At 36.5% G+C, this 20,191-nt stretch overlaps 1 protein-coding gene across 1 annotated transcript in view; it reads left to right on the top strand.

Moving 5' to 3' along the window:
- Positions 1-20,191, top strand: part of POLN (DNA polymerase nu) — a 108,678-nt gene that overhangs the window by 72,978 nt on the left and 15,509 nt on the right. The window contains exons 19-21 of the mRNA XM_026846762.1: positions 1,795-1,926; positions 4,876-4,986; positions 9,004-9,082. Coding sequence (XP_026702563.1) covers positions 1,795-1,926; positions 4,876-4,986; positions 9,004-9,082 — 322 coding nt within the window. The remainder of the gene's footprint in view (positions 1-1,794; positions 1,927-4,875; positions 4,987-9,003; positions 9,083-20,191) is intronic.

Genomic DNA, 20,191 nt, shown 5'->3' with positions numbered 1-20,191 from the left:
CACAGACAACTTAAACATCTATAAAATAAGGTATTAATTCCATTCAGTGGTAGTATGTTCAAGCCCTGAATCGGCACAGAGGGATGTCAAGGTGTTTAAATGAAAAGCAAAGAAACTAATGATATTTTCAGTTTTGAAAGATGATATTACAGAATGGAGAACACTAAAACTCATGAGCTGCTGCTAACAATTCCCCTGCCACACATAACTCAAGGAGAGTGCTCAGGGAAGCCTTAGTCCACTCCGGAGTGTTGCTTTGCATAGCCAATGTTCCTGCATTATGGAACATGATCTGACACAATTATGAGGCTGTACATTCCTCTCTTTTTGCTTCCCAGGAATTGCATTTCCCTGGAACCTTTCAGACTTCCTTACTGATATTGTGGCTTAATTTTCTTACTATTTTATGCAATACTTTGTTCTGTATATCAGTAGTTCTTTAAATGGATAACATGGACAAACTTAGATGTTACAGTTCTCTAAGGAAGCCACAGCAGTCTCCTAACTGTTAACAATATGTGCTTTAGCAGATAGATTTGTCATTTGCTGACCCAGGAAGAAAACTCAGATTAATTAGATGTCAAATAAAAGTACAGACCTATAATAGCTCAGCAAGAGCCATCCTGGATGTCTTGTGAATTTCTTCTTCCAGCACCTTGTCCAGACCAGTGTTCCTGCAGCTCAGTGCAGATCCTGGCATGACTGAGAACAGATGCTACAGAATTGTTCTGAAATGCACATCAGACTGACAGGGATGGCATTTAGGTGGCTGAAATCTTCTCTCTTTCAAAGATGCTAGATAATTGTTCTTGACAGTATTACTGTGACAATAACTATTCCGTGCCTTTGGTGCCTTGAGACATCACATCTCAGTTTATGTTATTTGCAGACACAGTGCTGGTTTTGTGTTACTGTGCAGCTGTCATAAATATATCTGTCTTTCAAACATCGTATGAATAATGTTGATGTATATTTTATTTTTGCTGAAACTGTTTTAAACTGTAGCTCGCTCTTTATGTTTTCACACTCCGGAAAACTGTCTTCAGCTTTTTTCCACCTTGTTTTATAACTGCTCTTAGATCCAGCGTTATACATATTGTGCACCTATATCCTTTCCAAAAGCTATTATTCATTTCTCTGTTGAAAGACTTCTGTTTTTTCTTTTTCCAACCCTTTTATCTCACAACTTGGACCCAGATTTTTACAGACATTGAGGAGCCTAAGACTGTTTGAAATCCATGAGACTTCTAATAGCCTTTCTAAAATCAGACTATTTGGTCTGATTGCTTCAACAGTTAAGTTTTTCTGTGGCTTCTGCACCAAATCTAAAGCTTCCAGCTAAACTCAGCCAGGCACATCTCCATCCTTTTTTAGATGTTCATTCACATTTATGCTTGTTTAAAATTGATTTCAAACGCTTTATCTGCTCCTCAAAGTTCGCAGATTTCAACACTGAACTAGTAAAATGATACTTAAAGCAACAAAAGTTATTCTGTGAACAAAAGAGATTTCAACCACATTATAGGTATAAATTATAACTAGGAATTTCTTAATTACATACTTCTTATATACTTCTTATTAAGTATATTCTTAATCCAGTAACTTCAGTAAAACATTCAAGCACAAAGTTAAACATTTGCTCTGTTGAAATATGTTTGTAGTATGTCAGAACCATCCTCTTTAATAGAGATAAGCAAAGTTAACTAATTCTGCTGTGAATGTAACAGTGCTATTGTATGTAGTGGATTTCTGTTCTTCTATATTACATAATAAAGGTAATTTCTTTACCACCAGGTAAAGAACGTCTTGCTGACTGCCTGGGAATTACTCCTCTTGAAGCCAGTCAATTTATAGAGAGTTTTATGCAGAAATACAAAAAAGTACATGAATTTACAAAGAAAACCATTGAACAATGCCGAAATAAAGGTAATCCAAAATCTGTAAGCATATTTTTGTTTATGTTTATTTTTATTTTATGTTTATTTTTGTTTATTTTACTATGTGACAGGGGTGAAAACAAAGATTCAGCTTGACCCAAATACAGATAGATAGGGGACAAGGAAAAAGATGGAATATAATTTCTTGGTGAACTGGGTTTTCTTCTTCTTAACACTAAGAGGAACTGGTTAAACCTGTCTGCCTTTTCTCAGAAAGATGCTAACAGAATAAGATGTGTGTTCTCAGAGTGAACACTACTTAATGTCAAGTTACACTGCATCATTTTGACACCCAATGTACAACGCAAAAAAGCCTGAGGAATCTTTTACTTAATAAATGTGCTACATGACTGCTGGACCATGGAAGTTCAGCCATTTAGTCAAAGAGCCAATTTAGAGAGTCACTTTTTTTTAAAGTATTTTTTCTTTGCATCAGTCACAATTCGTGTTCTTGAAGTTCAGGTGGTATCTGAGATGACAGATGTGTGCAGAGTACTTCTTGCAGCTAGCAGCTGCAAACTCTTCTTGCATCAAATTTGTTGTTAGTCTACGTATTCATTTATATTTAGTGAATCCTAGGAGTGCTGTAATTTGAAGACAGAAAATATAGCTGTTTGAAATATTGTCTCTTAAAAGTTAATTAGCAGAACTGTCAAAATTTACTTCTTTTGTTTCTTAATGGGGTATACAGTACTAAGACATTTTGTAGAAATAAATGGTAAATTTGTAATATAATATTAACTGTCATTGTATGAGTGAGTGTCATGATAGAAACATGTAACTGATTTCCAGTCATGAAAATGGGTAGTATTCCTTTTTCTGTACTTTGCAGGGCTTAAAAATCTACTGGACACATGAACTGTCATTGTGTCGTGCAGTTGCATTCCTTCATTCATTAATATTACTAAAGAAAAGTGAAGTCACTAAAAATTTGTTTTTAACCCAACATAACATATCTAGTAAAATATTTTAAAAATTATTATATGTTTTTCATCTATTTAAAATAACACAGCATTATTTTCTTAAAGATAAATGAATTTCAATAACTAGACTTCTGTGATAAAGAATCTGGTTTATGAATTTAGTAGATAAGAGTGTCATAACTAATGTCCTTGATTGTTATCAGAACACACTTGTCTAATTAGTACTTACTACTCCTCTCACTCCCATCTATCAACCATTTTTTAAACTGTTAATGGGAGAAGAACAATCTGTTTCGATTGTACAAGCTCAAAAAAACTGTAGCATGTCAACTTTATTTAATATTTTTCTCATCAATCCTCAGATTACAACTTTCCAACAAAAACATTCCAACATAGTGAGCTCATTATAAAGTAACTTTTCTTTACTTATCTGCAGTTCAAAGGTGAACAACACCCACCTGAGCAATATAATTTTGGTGTTATGGATGTCTGATACTCCATGTAGATATGAGAAGCACATAAATAATACTAATTTGTGATGAAGATATTTTTGTTAGTTATATAAGTATATATGTTATTATATTGTTTTTTAATGAATTTATCAACATATTAAAAAGATAACTGTAAGACCTCATTCAAATATGTATTTGCAGATTAATCTTTGACCCCAGAAGCATGCTCTGCCACTATTATATGAAAGATGGTATTTATTTGGGGATGCTAATCAGCTGAGTATTGCAAGAGTGATTCTGTTGTGGAGACACACCACACAGGACTATAATCTGTTTTCCCCTGAGAATCCAGTGTTTCAAGAATTCCATCTTTACATGCTGTTCTTCATGAAAAATCTTAGTTAAATTGGGAGAACTGATTTGCCAAAGAATAACCTAACCTCCAGATTAATTCAGCTTCTTGTTCCAAAACTAGTGCTTTTGGTATCAGTGCTCCTGGAAATAAACTAATTCGCAGAAAGCTGTATTAATTAATCAGAACCATCTTCATCGTTTGCACCTAAATCTGGGTATGTGTTGTCCATAGTAAAGGTTGTAACTGTGTTTGAAGAGGTCTCCTTACCACATGTGCTTGCATATTTTGGTTGACAAAGAGGAGATGAAACTGTGGCAGTCTCTGTATATAATGACAATTCATGAATAGACAAGGTGATCAGAAGTATAATGAAGGATTTTGTAAAGATATGTTTTTAACATGGATGATTTTTCATTTTTCTTAAAATAAGAAAAATTTAGTTTTGAAGATAAGTTGTGATAAGGTTTTGTGTGTGTTATTTTGACAAGAAGATCCTCACATCTTTTTTGCTCCTCTTACCTGCCCTCCAAAATAGTTGTTTTGGCAAAATATGCCATTGGGCCTAACATAAAGCTTTAACTGTATTCTCATGCATTTCTTTTAAACCCTAAAAACCCCACCACACTAGAGTTAAGGAAGTTTGTCTGTGAAAGGGACATGAAAATATATGTATTTTATATATATAATATTATATATATATATGAAAGAAAATGGAAAAAAAGTTATAAGGTTGTTTTTTTCCCCAAAACTATTTGATAATTTTGGGAAATATTAATTATAATTATTAATTATTTAATTACTCTATAAATTTATTTTTCTTTGCTATTCCCAAGCAAACGATTCATTGCATGGAAAGCTAATTATGGCTGCTAATAGATAGCTAATTCTGTTAGGTATTTACAGTTTCATCTGCCATAGAGAGAGTTTGCTGGTATTTCATTAGACATTCCTAATAAAACTACAGCTTTAATGAACAGAAGTTTTCCTTGTATAATATGTACCAATGCTCTGAATGAAATAATTCTTAGACCAAAAATATAATAAACATTTAAAGTTTAAATAAAAGAAGCTCTGACTATTATATTCAGAGGGCAAAATACTAAATTGACTCAGGCAGCACATAATTACAAAAATCTGAATTATTTTCAAAAATAATTTTTGAAATTTAATCACTCTAAGAGTACTAATTTCTATTTAAATCCTACAAGGTTATGTGGTTTCCATAATGGGACGTAAAAGACCACTGCCTAATATCAATGCACAGGATTACAAACTACGCACTCAAGCGGAGAGACAGGCTGTCAATTTTGTTGTTCAAGGTAAAAAAAACTGCCTGCCTACCTTCCTGCTTACCTACCTGTCTCTTTATCTCTGCTTGGCTTCAGTGGACAACAACTCTGATAATCTCAAAAGAATTAATATTCTAGCAGTCTACTAGAGTACACTGCTGAGGCATGAATTTCACTACAAAAAGAAGTTTAAATGATGTATTCTTTCTACCTTGGAAATTACTAGTAAAGAGTATAATAATAGCAACAATAACAGTATCAGTGTTCTAATACACTGTAGTGCTCTGTGGTAGTTAAATATAGGTATAGATACAAACTGTATAGAGATAGAATATCTAGAATTCAGTGCTTCAGATATATTGTTGTCTTAAAACATTTTCCTTTCTGGTTTTGATAGTCTGTTACTTCAGACGGGTTTCTGTGATTATGCTGCTTACAGAATCTAGCCTTTTTTTTTTTTACCAGATAGCTGAAGTTTAAGAAATATACAGCATTGAAAGAACTGTGCATTGTTATTATTTGATTTGAAACCAAACTCATTCTTTGTAAGGAACATTCAAACATATCTGTAGAGGCCAAGAAAAAAGATGTTTTTTCACAGAAGAGCATTTCAAATTTGCCATGTAGGTTGGAAACGTAAAAATCAGCATAAAGTGCTCAAGTGTTAGTTAGTCTGATACATTAACATACTCTTTTAAAATCATTTGGGGCTCAGTCTTGTCAGAATTTAGCTACCTAAAGGAAAAAATTAAAACTGAGCTGGTAGTCCAAGACTGAGATCCCCCATACCACGCTACCCCTTGGAAGAATTATTTTATTAATTGGATGATGCTGACAGTTTTTTTATTAAGTTATATTGGAAGCATACAATTTACAGGCAAGTAAAAAGTGCTTTCTAGACATGGTGAGGGCATGCTTTTTATAAAGTGGTTTGAATTTTCCTTTTGAAAGAATCATGGATTTTTTTTCTTTTTTTTTTTCTCCAAATATTATTCATTTTAATGTTTCATTTTAAAAATGACTTAAGTATTTATGTCTTGTTTGATACCCCTTATAATTAGTAACTGAATTTAAGTACTGCCTCTGCAAGGGTATGTACGGATCTAGAATTCTAAAATATACCCTGTTGCTTCAATAATACTTGTGCTCGTGATGGTTGCTTTGCTGTAGTAGGCACCCAACTGTAGAATTTTAAAATACCCTTATAAAATCCGCAGCAAAGCTTGCATATTTGTAACACACAGGGCATGTCTGTATAACCTTCTCCAGCCACTTGTGTTCAGTTTGCCTGGTTTTCCATCCAGCTGGCCAGCAGGCCTCTCCAGTTGAAGGCACAATGCTTGAGCTAATACAGCTAGTCCTGCTGAGTGTACAGTGTAGCATTAATAAAGCTACATGGCCTTCTGAGCAGCACTTGCTTATGTCCATCTGTCCAGAGAGCTTGGAGCTGAGGTAGAGCCATCACAGGACTGTCTGTGAAACAGTCGCTTATGTATCTGCAATAATGATTATCATATTTCATTGTCAGTTCAGATAATATTGGAGGACAAATTGAATGAAAAATACTGTTATTAAAAGCATGTAATATTAGAAAGTGTGATGAAGCAAGGATTAAAAACTCTAAAATATTCAGTAATCCCAACTTTTATTAAAAAAATATTCTCAGTGACAATGGTATTTTAGTTTCAGGATTTCAGCTATGAGATAATATTTTAAGACTGTAAAAACTTTCTAAATTATGCTAAAACATTTTATCACAGTATACAAAACTGTATTTAATATATGTGTTTTATAATTATATCTAATAGTCTAATAAAAGCAGTGTGCATTTTGATTATAGTAGCATCAACTGATAGCAGAAGACTTCTGATGCATGACAATATTGAGAGGAACATAGAGTTCCAGCTTTAACTTCAAGTGGATTTCCACAGTTCTTTCATAGTTTTTTTTTCTCTCTTTGAATATTTCCTACTTCAATAGTCTTTACCAATGTACAAGATAATATTCTTCAGTTATAATTCAGCTCTACCTAACCGCATAGAGCAAACCATTTATTTTACATTATTTATTTATAACTGTGGCAAGATCAACCAGAAGGATATAATTATTTTCTTTTAAAATATTTAAAATAGCATATCCTTAAAAACATCTCAGAGAAAAAAATATTTTGAAAATTCTTTTGTATTTTATTACTTTGCATTGATTCATGAAGAATACATATAGAACATATGAATTGTGATGGACTTAGTGCTTAATTATATCATCTTATTCTCACAATCACTAAGAATACAGTTCTCTGACCTTTGCTGAAACATCCTTTCTTACTTTTTATACCAATGTGTTCCTTTTTGTTTGTATTGATTTGGTTTGACACATCATTTGAACAGGAAAACAAGATAGGTATTTGAGGCTAAATTTGCAATTAGACATAGCCATCTATAATCAGCTGTGGATCTGCACTTGATGTAGTCAATGTGTAGAACAGACTCTTCAGTATGGAATTCAGAGAAGCAGTTTGTCATAGATAGCCGTGAAGAAGAAAGAGGTGTTAAGTCTGTCTCCTCAATCTCTTAGATACTCTCTATTGGGTAAAAGGGTCAACCGTGTCCTGGGGTGCATCAAGTACAGCATAACTAGCTAGTCCAGGGAGGTGTTTGTCCCTCTCAACACTGCACTGGTGCAGCCCCACCTTGAGTACTGTGTGCAGTTTTGGGCACCTCGATATAAGAAGGACATCAGACTATCAGAGTGTGTCCAAAGGACGGTGACCAAGACATTGAAAGGTCTTGAGGGCAAGACTTATGAGGAGCAGCTGAGGTCACTTAGCGTGTTCGGCTTGGAGAAGAAAAGGCTGAGGGGTGACCTCATCACAGTCTATCACTTCCTTAAGGCAGGCAGCAGAGGGAGAAGTGCTGATCTCCTCTCTCCGGTGGCCATTGATAGGACACAAGGAAATGGAATGAAGCTGCGTCAAGGGAAGTTCAGATTGGATGTTAGGAAAAGATTCTTTACTGAGAGGGTGGTCGGTCACTGGAACAGGCTCCCCAGGGAAGTGGTCATGGCATCAAGCTTGTCAGAGTTCAAGGAGCATCTGGATGATGCTGTTAGTCATAGGGTTTATTTTTAGGTAGTCCTGTGAGGAACTGGCAGTTGAACTTGATGATCCTTATGGGTCCCTTTTAACTTGAGATATTCTGTGATTTTACAGTTATCTCCCAGCAGAGTATCCTTACCATTTGCCTGCCTGGCTGTTCTTTATCCCTACGCTGAAAGGTGAACTATTTGGAAGAAAGAATTCAAAATTAATTGAGTGAGGGGGAGTGAAAAGGAAGATGTCAACCTTTTAGTACATTTAGGATATCTCATAGGACAAGGAGAATTATGGCTTCCAATCCTTACTTAAAGGATTGTTTCTGCATTTTATCTCATAAATCTTTATGTAAAATGTATTAAACCCCTGTTGTATGATTCAGAACAGACCCCTTCACCAAACTGCAGGCCTGGAGAATCATTCTGCCTCTTGATCACCAGAAATGTGTCATCTATTATGTAACATGACACTGTTTTATGCACCACTGCTCTTAACACTGTAATGTAATAAATATGCATTACATACACATGGAAATATGAAAAAGCATAAAATTAAGTTTCCAAATGGAAATGTGGCACTGAAACAATGTTCTAACACTTTGTGACATTAAATTTTAATTTATTTATAGGTAGACCTTAATTCCAATTTAAAGTTAGATAATTTCAGACATTTTTTATAAAAAGCAGTTTTTCAACTCATGGCCATGACTGACAAATTCACCATTAATTAACATATGATTTTTTATTATTCTTTTCCAGTTTTAATTATCATGTAATTATTTAGTTATTTATTAATCTCATGATCTCTTTCACATATTACATGAGTTTAATCTGCTAGTTTTGCAAATTCTTGTAGTTCACAATCTTCAGATGTCTTTCACTCCTATGCCATAGTTCCAAGAAGAACATTTTCCTTTTGCATGCTTTAAATTAAAAGCAGATTACTTTCTTTCACAGGATCTGCAGCTGATCTTTGTAAAATGGCTATGGTGGAGATTTTTACCTCTGTTGTCATTTCTCCGACTTTAACAGCCAGGTTAGTAATGAATGAATGCAAAACTGTTTGATTTTAAACCAAAATTAGCTGAAACGTGAAAGTGTTTCTGGCATTTTAAGCAGCTGTAGAAATATCATATATGCCTCTGAATCTTTTAACAAGCAAGGACTTGTGGGATGGTTTTATACATTCAAAGTTTTATCTTTGTGCTTAAACGGTTAGATCTGTAAATCCATCCCAAGGCGATGAAGTGCCCTGGGGCCATTTAAACTCAGTCAGATCTAGTTCAGTGGTAGCTCTGCATCTTTGAAATCATGCCCACTGATCATATCCTTCCTGTATTTTGAGTGTACTGTACAATGGGAATTGAACATTCAATGGGCTGGGAAAAAAACAGGATTCAGGAAACCAGTGCTCAAGCAAAATAAATGAACATTTTTTATTCTTGTATAAATGGCTTTGCTTTGCTAAAGAAAAGCTAGGTTGTCATGATTTTCTTCTGTTGTGACAGCTCATAGTTGGGTAGAAGATCACAGAATGTCCTCAATATTTTTATGCCACTAGCAGAAATAATGAAGTCTACTTTTGCTGTAATAAAGGATGGAGGGGATGGTGCAGAGAGTGAGCATTATTATTTGCTGCAATAGAAAGATACTTTGAAGGCAAATGTGCAGAAAAAAAAACCCCCAAACAAATAGATTCTCATCTTTTGTAATGCTGTAGTAAATAATCCAGTAGAACATGGATTTTTGCAGAAGTTCAGATAAAAGCGGAGATAGCAGGTAGTGCAGAACATCAGTGTTTCTGTTGTCATCCAGAAGAAGAAATCATAAATACTTAGCTGTACCAATCATGTATCAGGGACTTCAGTGGGAGTTTATGTCAGTACAAAGGAATGGTGTTTGGCCTTCCAAACATACTTTGCAATTATGTGTAATATCTAGCAATATTGATACTCTGTGTGTGTGCCTATGATTTACACACAGCAGTGTTGCCTTATTTGATCAGTGTTTCAAAATGTAATTTCTAACTACAAATAGAAATTGCATTTATATTGAAATCAAAGGTAGAATCACTCCTATACCTAAATGTTGGATGATGTACATATTACATTATCCATTTTGGGGCAGATTCTCTGTGCTGATTATAATTCTTTCTGCTGCCTGAGTTATACAAAGAGACAAGAATGGCAGCTGTGACCTGGTTGAAAATTTCTGTAGTAGGCGTAACTTTGTGTTACATTAGTGATAGAGCAGCTGCCTTCTGGGACAAGCAGCTGACAGTCTTTAATGGAGGAGACAAGTGGAGGTGGTGAGAGGGCAAAGAACATACTCACTTCTGCAGTTCCTACCTAACACAGAGATCTTTAGGTTCAATAACTAGCTGTTTCTTGTAGTTCTGAGAAAGCCAAAGTTTTTTGCAATCAGTGCTGCGTCTGATGAAGCTTGTGAATATTTTCTTCTCTCAACGGATGATTTTACTTGGGTTGTCCTTTCTCAAAACTGTTTCTTTTAGAATAGTATCACCAAATGGCTAAGGAGGTAACAGACATGGGGAAGTATTGAAGTATTACATGTTGAATTTCCTTGTGTTGTGAAAGCATAGGGGAATGGCTACACCAGACGTCAGAAAAGTATCACTGCCTATCCTTATTCCTATCATAAATGTCACAGCTGGAAAAGATGACTGCAAAGGCATCTAAAGGAGACAGACTGTTTTAAACGGGAATTTTGAACTCCTGCCAGCCATTAACAACTGGATGGCTTTGCTAAAGGAGGGCCTTTTAATAGTCACTAATGGCTCCTTGCTGTAATATTTAGTAGGTACTTACAAGCCAGGCTTGTCAGAAAAGCACAATCAGTGCCTTTATAAATTTGGTGAGTACCTGTTTGGATGGTGGCATTTGAAAGCATCACTGTAGTCTTGCCAAAAGAGTACAGGACTGAAACTTGAAAATTTGTGTTTCCACTTGTCTGCTAGGTGACGTTCAGTTAGTTATTTTTTCAGTTGTCTGTTTCTTGATTTTCTTATCAGTTAAATCAAGATAACGATCCTAACATCCTTTGTAAAGCACTTTGAACAATATTGTTAAAAGGAAGTGTATACATAATTGGTGCTGTTGTTGTAACAGCAGGAATGCACGGTAGCTCTTCCAAAATGAGAAATATAATCAATCTCCTATTATCATCACATCAGATCGTATTCATTACAAAGATAGCACACTACTATATTTTCTTCTGTCCTCACCTCCTTTGTATTTTTTTTTCTCTATTAGAACTTCTAATTTTGGAAAATCTGTTCACTTTGAACAGCATATCAAAGAGAAGTATCTTTTATTTATATATACATATATATATATATATATATATACACACACACTAGAAGTAATTATGAACCCCACAATTACACCGGGAGACAGTATCCTATTAGGCGTAGCCAAGTAGTGTCTAACACTCAACATTTTGTCTTCCTTACCTTGGAAATAAAAAGAAAATAAATTCTAAATAAGGCCTTAGAGTTTTTAGTGTTAGTTTGCAGGTATGTTTGCAGTCTTCTCCACTGACAGCACTGCATTCATTTTTCAAACACTGTAAGCTGTTCAGCTGTGATCAAGCTCTGATCCAACCGTAGGAAGCTTCATTTTTGTAGGACTAGTAGTCAGTAGATTTTCAGTTATTGTTTGCACATATGATACTGCATTTGGAAGCCAGGCAAAAGTAATCAAGTTCCATTTTCATGATGCTTCATCAGAGATGCCTTCTTGACAACAACAGTATAGTGTACTGTGACTGATCAATGGCTGTTCTGTCATCCAGCAGTCTCCTTTGTTTCTTTGTGTTTCTTCATCTTTTATTTCAAATGCCAGCCTAGCAACTTACGCTGTTGACAATAAAAAGTTAATCAGTTACTTGGAAATAATTTTACAGAAATAGGGAAGAGTAGCATTAAATGTAATACATATGATAAGGAACTGATATTAGTATCGGTTAGCTACTGGCATCAGTGTTAACATCTCTGCATTTTGTGTGATGCTGGTGAGTAATCGAAATTATTTCCTCAGACTTCTTCTATATTACCTAGATCTTTGTTAAGGTGCTGTTCTGCTGCTGACGGCCAAGTTGCTTACTGAAAATGTGCTTCTGGCATAAATTATTCAAGTGCCAGCTTTTACCTGTCTGATACAATTCACAGAATCCCCACAGAATGTTTTCTGCAGGCAGATGATAGCAAAGAAACTTCTGAAGTGAGATCAAGGCATATAGTAGCAGCTGAAAGAAAGATTGATGGAATTGATGAGAGTGGAAAGGTACTCGAGTGGACAGTTGTAGTTATTTTCAGTGTTTAAAACATCATTGCAGTGAAACACACATGGAAACTTGGTAAGGAAGAAAAATGCTGGCAAATTGCGGAAGAACTGCTGCCTATAGCAATTCCTGTGAAAATTATCACTTTGTAAGCTGAAAATGCACTGGTATTGCCCAAAGTCTGTCTGCTGCTACATGGACTTCTCAGAAAGTCATTACAGATTATAATATCCCAACAACATGCAAATTAAATTTAACAAGTCTACGGAACTATTGAGTAATTTGGTGCGAATCCAGCAATTCTGCTTTCTCACCAATTTATTGTTCCTTCAGCACTGGACCTGTGCCACAAACACACAGCTTTACTTCTCAGCATGTCCGGAGTCTAGTTAAAGAGACAGGTTCAGCAAGACGCCAGATAGAAATGAATGATCCAAAAAGGAGGAGCCACCAGCAAATAGAAGGAAATGGCACATCTTATTTTCTTGGTCCCAGCTGCTTTTCAGTAGCAATGATGTTGGAGATTTTGTATGTCTTCCTCAAGGAACAAACACTTCAGTCAACCTAATGATCTTCTGAGTTGGTGAACTGTAAATGCAGCTTGCTTTTACACAGATAGCTAAATTAGTTAGAAACAGCCCTAATCGTCCCAGGAACAAGCATTGTGTTATGTGACCTAGATTTTTTTCAGATACAAATCATGTGATAAATTACAAATTCATTTGTTGGAAGTGGCTTCAAGTTTTAATTAGACACAAAAACCTAGTGGCATTTTTATAAGGTGTGTAGGGATTCAAGCTTTAGTACTTTATTGACTGCTTATTGTTTCTCAGATTCATACAAGAGGACATACTAATAAAACCAACTTCACCAAATACATTCCATAAACTGCTTAGTGCGGCTTCTATGTGTGATGATATTCTTTAATTCTGGGCATAAATCTTATGTCCTTTTATCTGTTTCTTCAGGATTTAAAGAATTGTTTTGATTCATGTTTCTCCTGTAGCAGTTATTCAGGTTTTTCAAGTAAATGCTTATTGCTCTGGTACTTTGCCCACAATTCCCAGTATATGGTTGCAGATCTGCTCTGAAGGATTAACTCTAGCAAGATGGTCAACTTTTATCCTTAGCCTAACACTGGAGAAATAGAATAGGGAAAAGATAAAAGCTTTGGATTCTGCTTGAGAGGAGAGTAAGATTTTTGTTTCACAGACATATGCTCTTGTTTCAATAGCAGAAGGAAACATCCTAGATCATATTGCTATGTCAGAAGTTACTGTGAGCTTTCCATAGCTGCTGTCCCAATCCAGTATGTATTTCTTTGCTTCCCAAAGTGGCAAAATAACATTGTATTTCTAGGTGTGGTGTGATTTAACAAAATCTTTACTCTCCTCAATCATTCAAAGCAGTATTTCACACATATCCACAAGATGGTGAACTGTTACCTGAATGTTTCATGCACAGTGAGCCAGAACAAGTCAGAATGATTTATTCTTTATAGAAAGAGCTAAATGTATTTAATATGCCTAAATATCACAGCCAAAGAGGACATTCATGATGTATCAGGTTTTTCAATGTTACTTTCTATGGTTCTTTCAACAGAAATAAATACTTTGCATTTATAAAAACCTTTTGTAGGTCACCTTTTAGACTGGTATGTTTTAAAACACTTTTGAGTACATGCAAAAACTCTATTCTCTTTAATTAACCATCTGTTCAGCTTCCTGCTCTACATGATGTAGATGGTAAAAAACCAAATTTCACAAGTTAGGTGAATTTTTATAGTTAAAGTGTTAAAATGTCAAAATATCTTAGTCTTTATTATGGAAACACTGAAAGAGGTGGCATAAAGTTAATGCAGGTAATGTCTATGGAGGCATGATATATCTTAAGCTATAGCTTTTATACTATGGCATTAGGAATCCTACACAAGAAATTTGAAAAATCTACAAAATGTTACAAAATTATCATAACCTTGTTCCTTAGTTACATGACAACTTAATAGGCATTCTTTCCACCAGAATCTGTGTGCATTGTGGGGAAACTGACACAATTAATTAACAGGTAGTATCAGAAAAAAATTAATACCATTTCAGTGTAGGGAACATAGAAATTTCTAAGAAGAATCGGATCCAGTATCCATCTGGTCCATTATTGCTGAGTGTGGCCAGTAGCAGATGCTTCAGGAGGAAGGTGTAAAATTTGTAGTAGGATAGCCTGTCTGCCTGCAGATTTTCAACTTGCTCTGATTTTGGGGATGAGTCTAAGTTCTGAAACAGAAGATTTAAAAGTCTTCACCCCAAATCATTGTATGTCATAATCTCTAAATGTTCTTAAAATCCATACAAGTCTGTGTTACATAAGCAACTATTCTGGCTTTTTCTGGCAATGTGTTTCATTACATTCCTTTTAAACCAATATTATTAAGTAGGAATTTCTCAAATTTTCAAGTCATTAAGTTCTTGTTTTTCAGTTACAGAACATAAAACCTCTTTTCATTTGTTTTTGTTTTTTTTTTTTTCATACTCCCCATTTATCTAATTTCAAAACATCTTATTCTTCTTACGTTTTTTTTGCTAACCACTTAACAGCTTTTATGATATTTTGGGAATTTTTTTTAACTGATCATTATATACAGAGCTTTTAACCATGTACCCTCCTATCTACAACTTTGACGTCTCCCATTATGCATTTAGAGGTTTCAAATGCAAAAATAAAAAAATTTAGTAATGTTACTAGTTGAGTGATTATTCTATTAATCAAAAAATGAGATAACATAGGATAACAGACAAAGATATTAATATTTGGGATATAAAATCTGATACTGTTGCATCATAAAATGGTATTAATTTCAATTATCGGGGAAATAGTGCTTTTTTAAATGAGAAAAAAACGTGTGAACAGATAATGACTATTTTTTAAAGTATCTCTAAATGTTTATTGTGCTACCAAGTGATCATTAATACCCTTTTAAAAATAGTGTGCTTTTAGTAACTTTTTTTATGTTTATAAATTTTTTATTGTACCTATATAAAAACTTAATTATTATCATTGTCTTATGTTCTTAAGTAATGGATTATAGGTTTTTAATTTTAACTAGAATTTTTATGCAAACAAGTAAGTATGATGGATTTCAAATAACTCACCTTTTTTTCTCCTTCTCCAAAGAGAATTCTTTGCCTTTAGGAAATCTCTCGTTCAGTTATGATTTAATTCTCATCATGACTTGAAATTAGAAATAAAATGGGTAATTTTGCATGGAAATTTTAAATTTGAGTACTCTAGCTCAGAATCAGACAACCTGTTGGTGCCACACCATTTTCCTTCTGAAGATCATAGAATCATAGAATGTTTTGGGTTGGAATGAACCTTAAAGATCATCTAGTCCCACCCCACCTGCCACGGGCAGGGACACCTTCCACCAGCCCAGGTTGCTCAAAGCCCCGTCCAACCTGGCCTTGAGCACTGCCAGGGAGGGGGCAGCCACAGCTTCTCTGGGCAACATGTGCCAGGGCCTCACCACTCTCACAGTGAAGATTTCTTCCTTACATCAGATCTACATATACACTCTTTCAGTTTAAAACCATTACCCATCATCCTATCACTACCCTCCTTGATCAAGAGTCCCTCCCCATCTTTTCTGTAGCCCCCTTTAAGTACTGAAAGGCTGCTGTAAGGTCTCCCTGAAGCCTTCTCTTCTCCAGGCTGAACAACCCCAGCTCTCTCAGCCTGTCCTCACAGGAGGTGCTCCAGCCCCTGATCATCTTTGTGGCCTCCTCTGGACCTGCTTGAGCAGCTTCATGTCCTTCTGATGTTCGGGGACCCAGAGCTGGACACAGCGCTGCAGGTGGGGTCTCATGAGAGTGGAGTAGAGGCCAGGGACCTGCTGGCCACGCTTCTCTTGATGCAGCTCAGGATATAGTTGGCTTTCTGGGCTGTGAGTGCACATTCTGGCTCATATTCAGTTTTTTACCCACTAATACCCCAAGTCCTTCTCTGCAGGGCTGATCTCAATCGACTCATCACCCAGCCTGTATTTGTGCATGGGATTGCTCCAACCCATGTGCAGGATCTTGCTCTTGGTCTTACTGAATTTAATGAGATTTTCGTGGGCCTCTCCATCCTGTCCATGTCCCTCTGGATGTCATCCATTCTCTCCAGCATGTTGACTGCACCACACAGCTTGCTGCCATCAGCAAGCTCGCTGAGGGTGCACTCAGTCCCACTCTCCGTGTCATTAACAAAGATGTTAAACAGCAGTGGCCCCAGTATCAACCCCTGAGGGATGCCACTCGTCACTGGTCTCCACTTGGACATGGAGCCATTGACCACAACTCTTTGAGTGTGACCATCCAGCCAATTCCTCATCCACCGAGTGGTCCATCCATCAGATCCATGTCTCTCCAATTTAGAGGCAAGTGTGTCATGCAGAACACTGTCATATGCTTTACACAAGTCCAGGTAGATGATGTCAGTTTGCTCTTCCCTTATGCACCAATAGTGTAACCCCATCGTAGAAGGCCACCAAATTTATCAGGCACAGTTTGCCCTTAGTGAAGCCATGTTGACTATCACCAGTCACCTCCTTATTTTCCAAGTGCCCCAGCATAGTTTCCAGGAGGATCCACTTCATGATCTTGCCAGGCACAGATGTGACACTGACTGGCCTGAACTTCTCTGGGTCTTCCTTTTTTCTGTTTTTAAAAATGGGGGTTATGTTTCCCCTTTTCCAGTCAGTGGGAACCTCACCAGACTGCCACAACTTCTCAGATATGATGGATAGTGATTTAGCCACTTCATCTGCCACTTCCCTCAGGACCCGCAGATGCGTCTCATTAGGTCCCATGGATTTGTGCACCTTCAGGTTCCTTAGATGATCTCAGACCTGCTCTTCTCTTACAGTGGGCAGTTCTTCATTCTCCTAGTGCCTGCCTTTACCTTGTGTGTCTTGGGTGGTGTGGCTGAAGCACTTGCTGGTGCAGACTGAGGCAAAAAAAGTAATTGAGTATATCAGCCTTCTCCATATGCCAGGTAACCAAGTCTACCATTTCCTTCCACAGTGTTCCCTAGTCTTTTTCCCTAGTCTTCCTTTCCCCTAGTCTTCCTTTTATCACTGATGTACCTATAGAAGCTTTTCTTGTTGCCCTTGACATCCCTGGACAGTTTTAATCCTATCAGGGCTTTAGCTCTCCTAACCTGATCCCTGGCTGCTTGGACAGCTTCTCTGTATTCCTCCCAAGCTACCTGTCTTTGTTTCCACCCTCTGCAGTCTTCCTTTTCATGTTTGAGTTTATCCAGGAGTTCCCTGTTCATCCATGCAGGCCTCCTGGCATTCTTAGCTCACTTACTCTTTGTCGGGATGCATTGCTTCTGAGCTTGGAGGAGATGATTCTTGAACATTAACCAGGATTTTTTGATCCCTCTTCCCTCCAGGGCTTTATCCCGTGCTACTCTGCCAAGCAGATTCCTGAAGAGGCCAAAGTTTGCTCTCCTGAAGTCCAGGGTTCTCCTGAAGTCCAAGCTTGCTTGTGCACCCTCCTCGCTGCCCCAAGGATCTTGAACTTCACCATTTCATGGTCACTGCAGCCAAGGCTGCCCTTGAGCTTCACATTCCCCACCAGCCCCTCCTTGTTGGTGAGAACAAGGTCCAGCACAGCACCTCTCTGTGTTGGGTCCTCTATCACTTGAAGAAGGAAGTTATCATCAGTTCATTCTAGAAACCTCCTGGTAGAGTTAGTCAAGAGGAAGCATCTTGAACTATTTTAGTCTGGGCTCTCCGTCCCGTTCTTAGTCAGAATAAGGTGCCCTTAATTCCTTATAGAATCATAGAATCAATTAGACTGGAAAAGACCCTTAAGATCATTGAGTGCAACTGTATTATCCTCTTACTTAAAGCTTTCCCGGTTACCTAATTTTAAACCTTATTTTAATTTATTTTCTGTTCATATGCTTAAACCAGCCACTTAAATATAATATGTGAGCTACTCTCAGACATTTTTAAAGCAATATACTTGGCATCTTAGACATATGCCTTAGCCCTGCCTTTGTGCTGTTTGTGCTTAGACCTCCCATGGGAGTGTCAGGGGCTGTGGTGAGGGATACAGACAGCAACTGAGATTGAGGTGAGTCTCTGAGACTGAGGTGAGTCTTGAGGGGTCTGAAATGGCATGTGGTGGGTTTAGCTTGCCTTCTACCAAATGATGGAGTAAATTAACCAACACTTGGTCTGTAGGAATTCATTGGTGATTTACATTTTGTATTATCTTCATGCAGACCAGTCTGGAAGACAAGACCATGGTATGCTTTGATTGTGTTAACAGCAGCAAAAATTTCCCCATTGGTACAAAAATGTATCACAAAAATGTATAGAGGATTATTCTCAGTCTAATTTCAGGTGTCCAATGTAGATAGCTGTTTTAGGAGGTGGTACCCCCACAAAGCCAATACAGAGTTGGAGTTTTCCAGATGTCAGTTCAAAACATCTAAGTCAGAACCTACCTTCATCCCTTGACTATAGGAGCATGAATTTAATTAATTAGTCTGAGCACCTCTTGGCGCACTGTAATGACCTGAAACACTGCACATGGCTGTTAAAGAACAGCTTCCGAGAAAGACTACAGTGACGATCTTGTCTTTTTTTCCTTGTCCTGCACTGTCCTCTTCTACGGAGTATTCCTACCATAGAGTCTGCAGCATGTGATGCCACAGTGCTCTCATTTGCAGTTCAGACAAATGTTGTTTCCTTTAATGGTAAAGAAATACAATTGCTTGCCAATAAGGTAATAGCTGTTTTGTTGAAGTCAGTTCAATAGTGTACTTACTTCTAGGCAATACATTTGAAGTAGTAATGGAAAAACTTGCCATTCTGTACTTTAGAACACAGAGGTCCAGATTGGGAATCTATTGCTTTACAGTAACAAACAAAATTGCCATTTGTTCTTATATTAGACAAACTGGCCTGGTACTAGGAAAAAATATACTATTATATAAGGAGGAATATGGCCTCATAAATAGAAAACTATGAAAAAAAAATCTTGATAGTTTAATTTGTTTTGGCGTATATGTCAATGATTATGATATAGTAATGATAACTGCCTGGATCCATTGAAGGCCTAGGAAGTCTCTGTATTGTTTCATAGGAAACGGGAAGAATGATTAATGTAGTGTTGAGGAGAATAAAAAAGATTTTCTCTTTTAAATTCTATAGTGTAGCGTAATAGTTTAAGAAGGATATGATGTCAAAAAAATGATGTCAAAAGCCACATTCAGACTGGCAATTACAGAAATAATTCTGCATTTGGAGGTGCAGGTTGTAGCAGTATCTCCATTCCACACCACAGTCAGACGCAGGTTATGTTTCTCAGTAAAAGAAATCAAGTGTGTATTCGTCAAAAATTATGCCTAATCTGCAGGCAATCAAGAAAATAGTTAATAAAATATTAGCTTGTAAATCAAAGGCATTCTTATCAGCTGTATAACAAGAAAAATACTAGTCTCTGCCTAGTTTTCAGTTTCTAATCTAGTTTACCATACCTTTTAGCAAGAGATAATGAGAGGAGCTTGCAATTTCAATATTCCTTCAAAGTGAAGATGCTTCAATTAAGCTACTAAGCAAAAGTATAGGGGTTTTTTCAAACTTCTTTCACTCAAGGGTGGGTGGGTGCATGCACTGGCATGGTGAAAGCTATGAATTTTGAATGTAAAAATTGCTTTGATTTTTTTCTTTCATCTGCATTGATGTCAAATTGAGTTCTTCCTTCTTTGGAACAGCATATTGAGTGCAAGTATTATTACTTTAACAACCCTGAAAAAATACAGGTGACCTTGTACTGTAAACCTGTAA

This window comes from Athene cunicularia (assembly GCF_003259725.1).
Source record: "Athene cunicularia isolate RWA chromosome 4 unlocalized genomic scaffold, athCun1 chr4_part1, whole genome shotgun sequence".
NCBI classification, from domain to species: domain Eukaryota; kingdom Metazoa; phylum Chordata; class Aves; order Strigiformes; family Strigidae; genus Athene; species Athene cunicularia.
The sequence above is the reverse complement of the archived record's forward strand: the minus strand, read 5'-3'. Positions and strand labels throughout refer to the sequence as shown.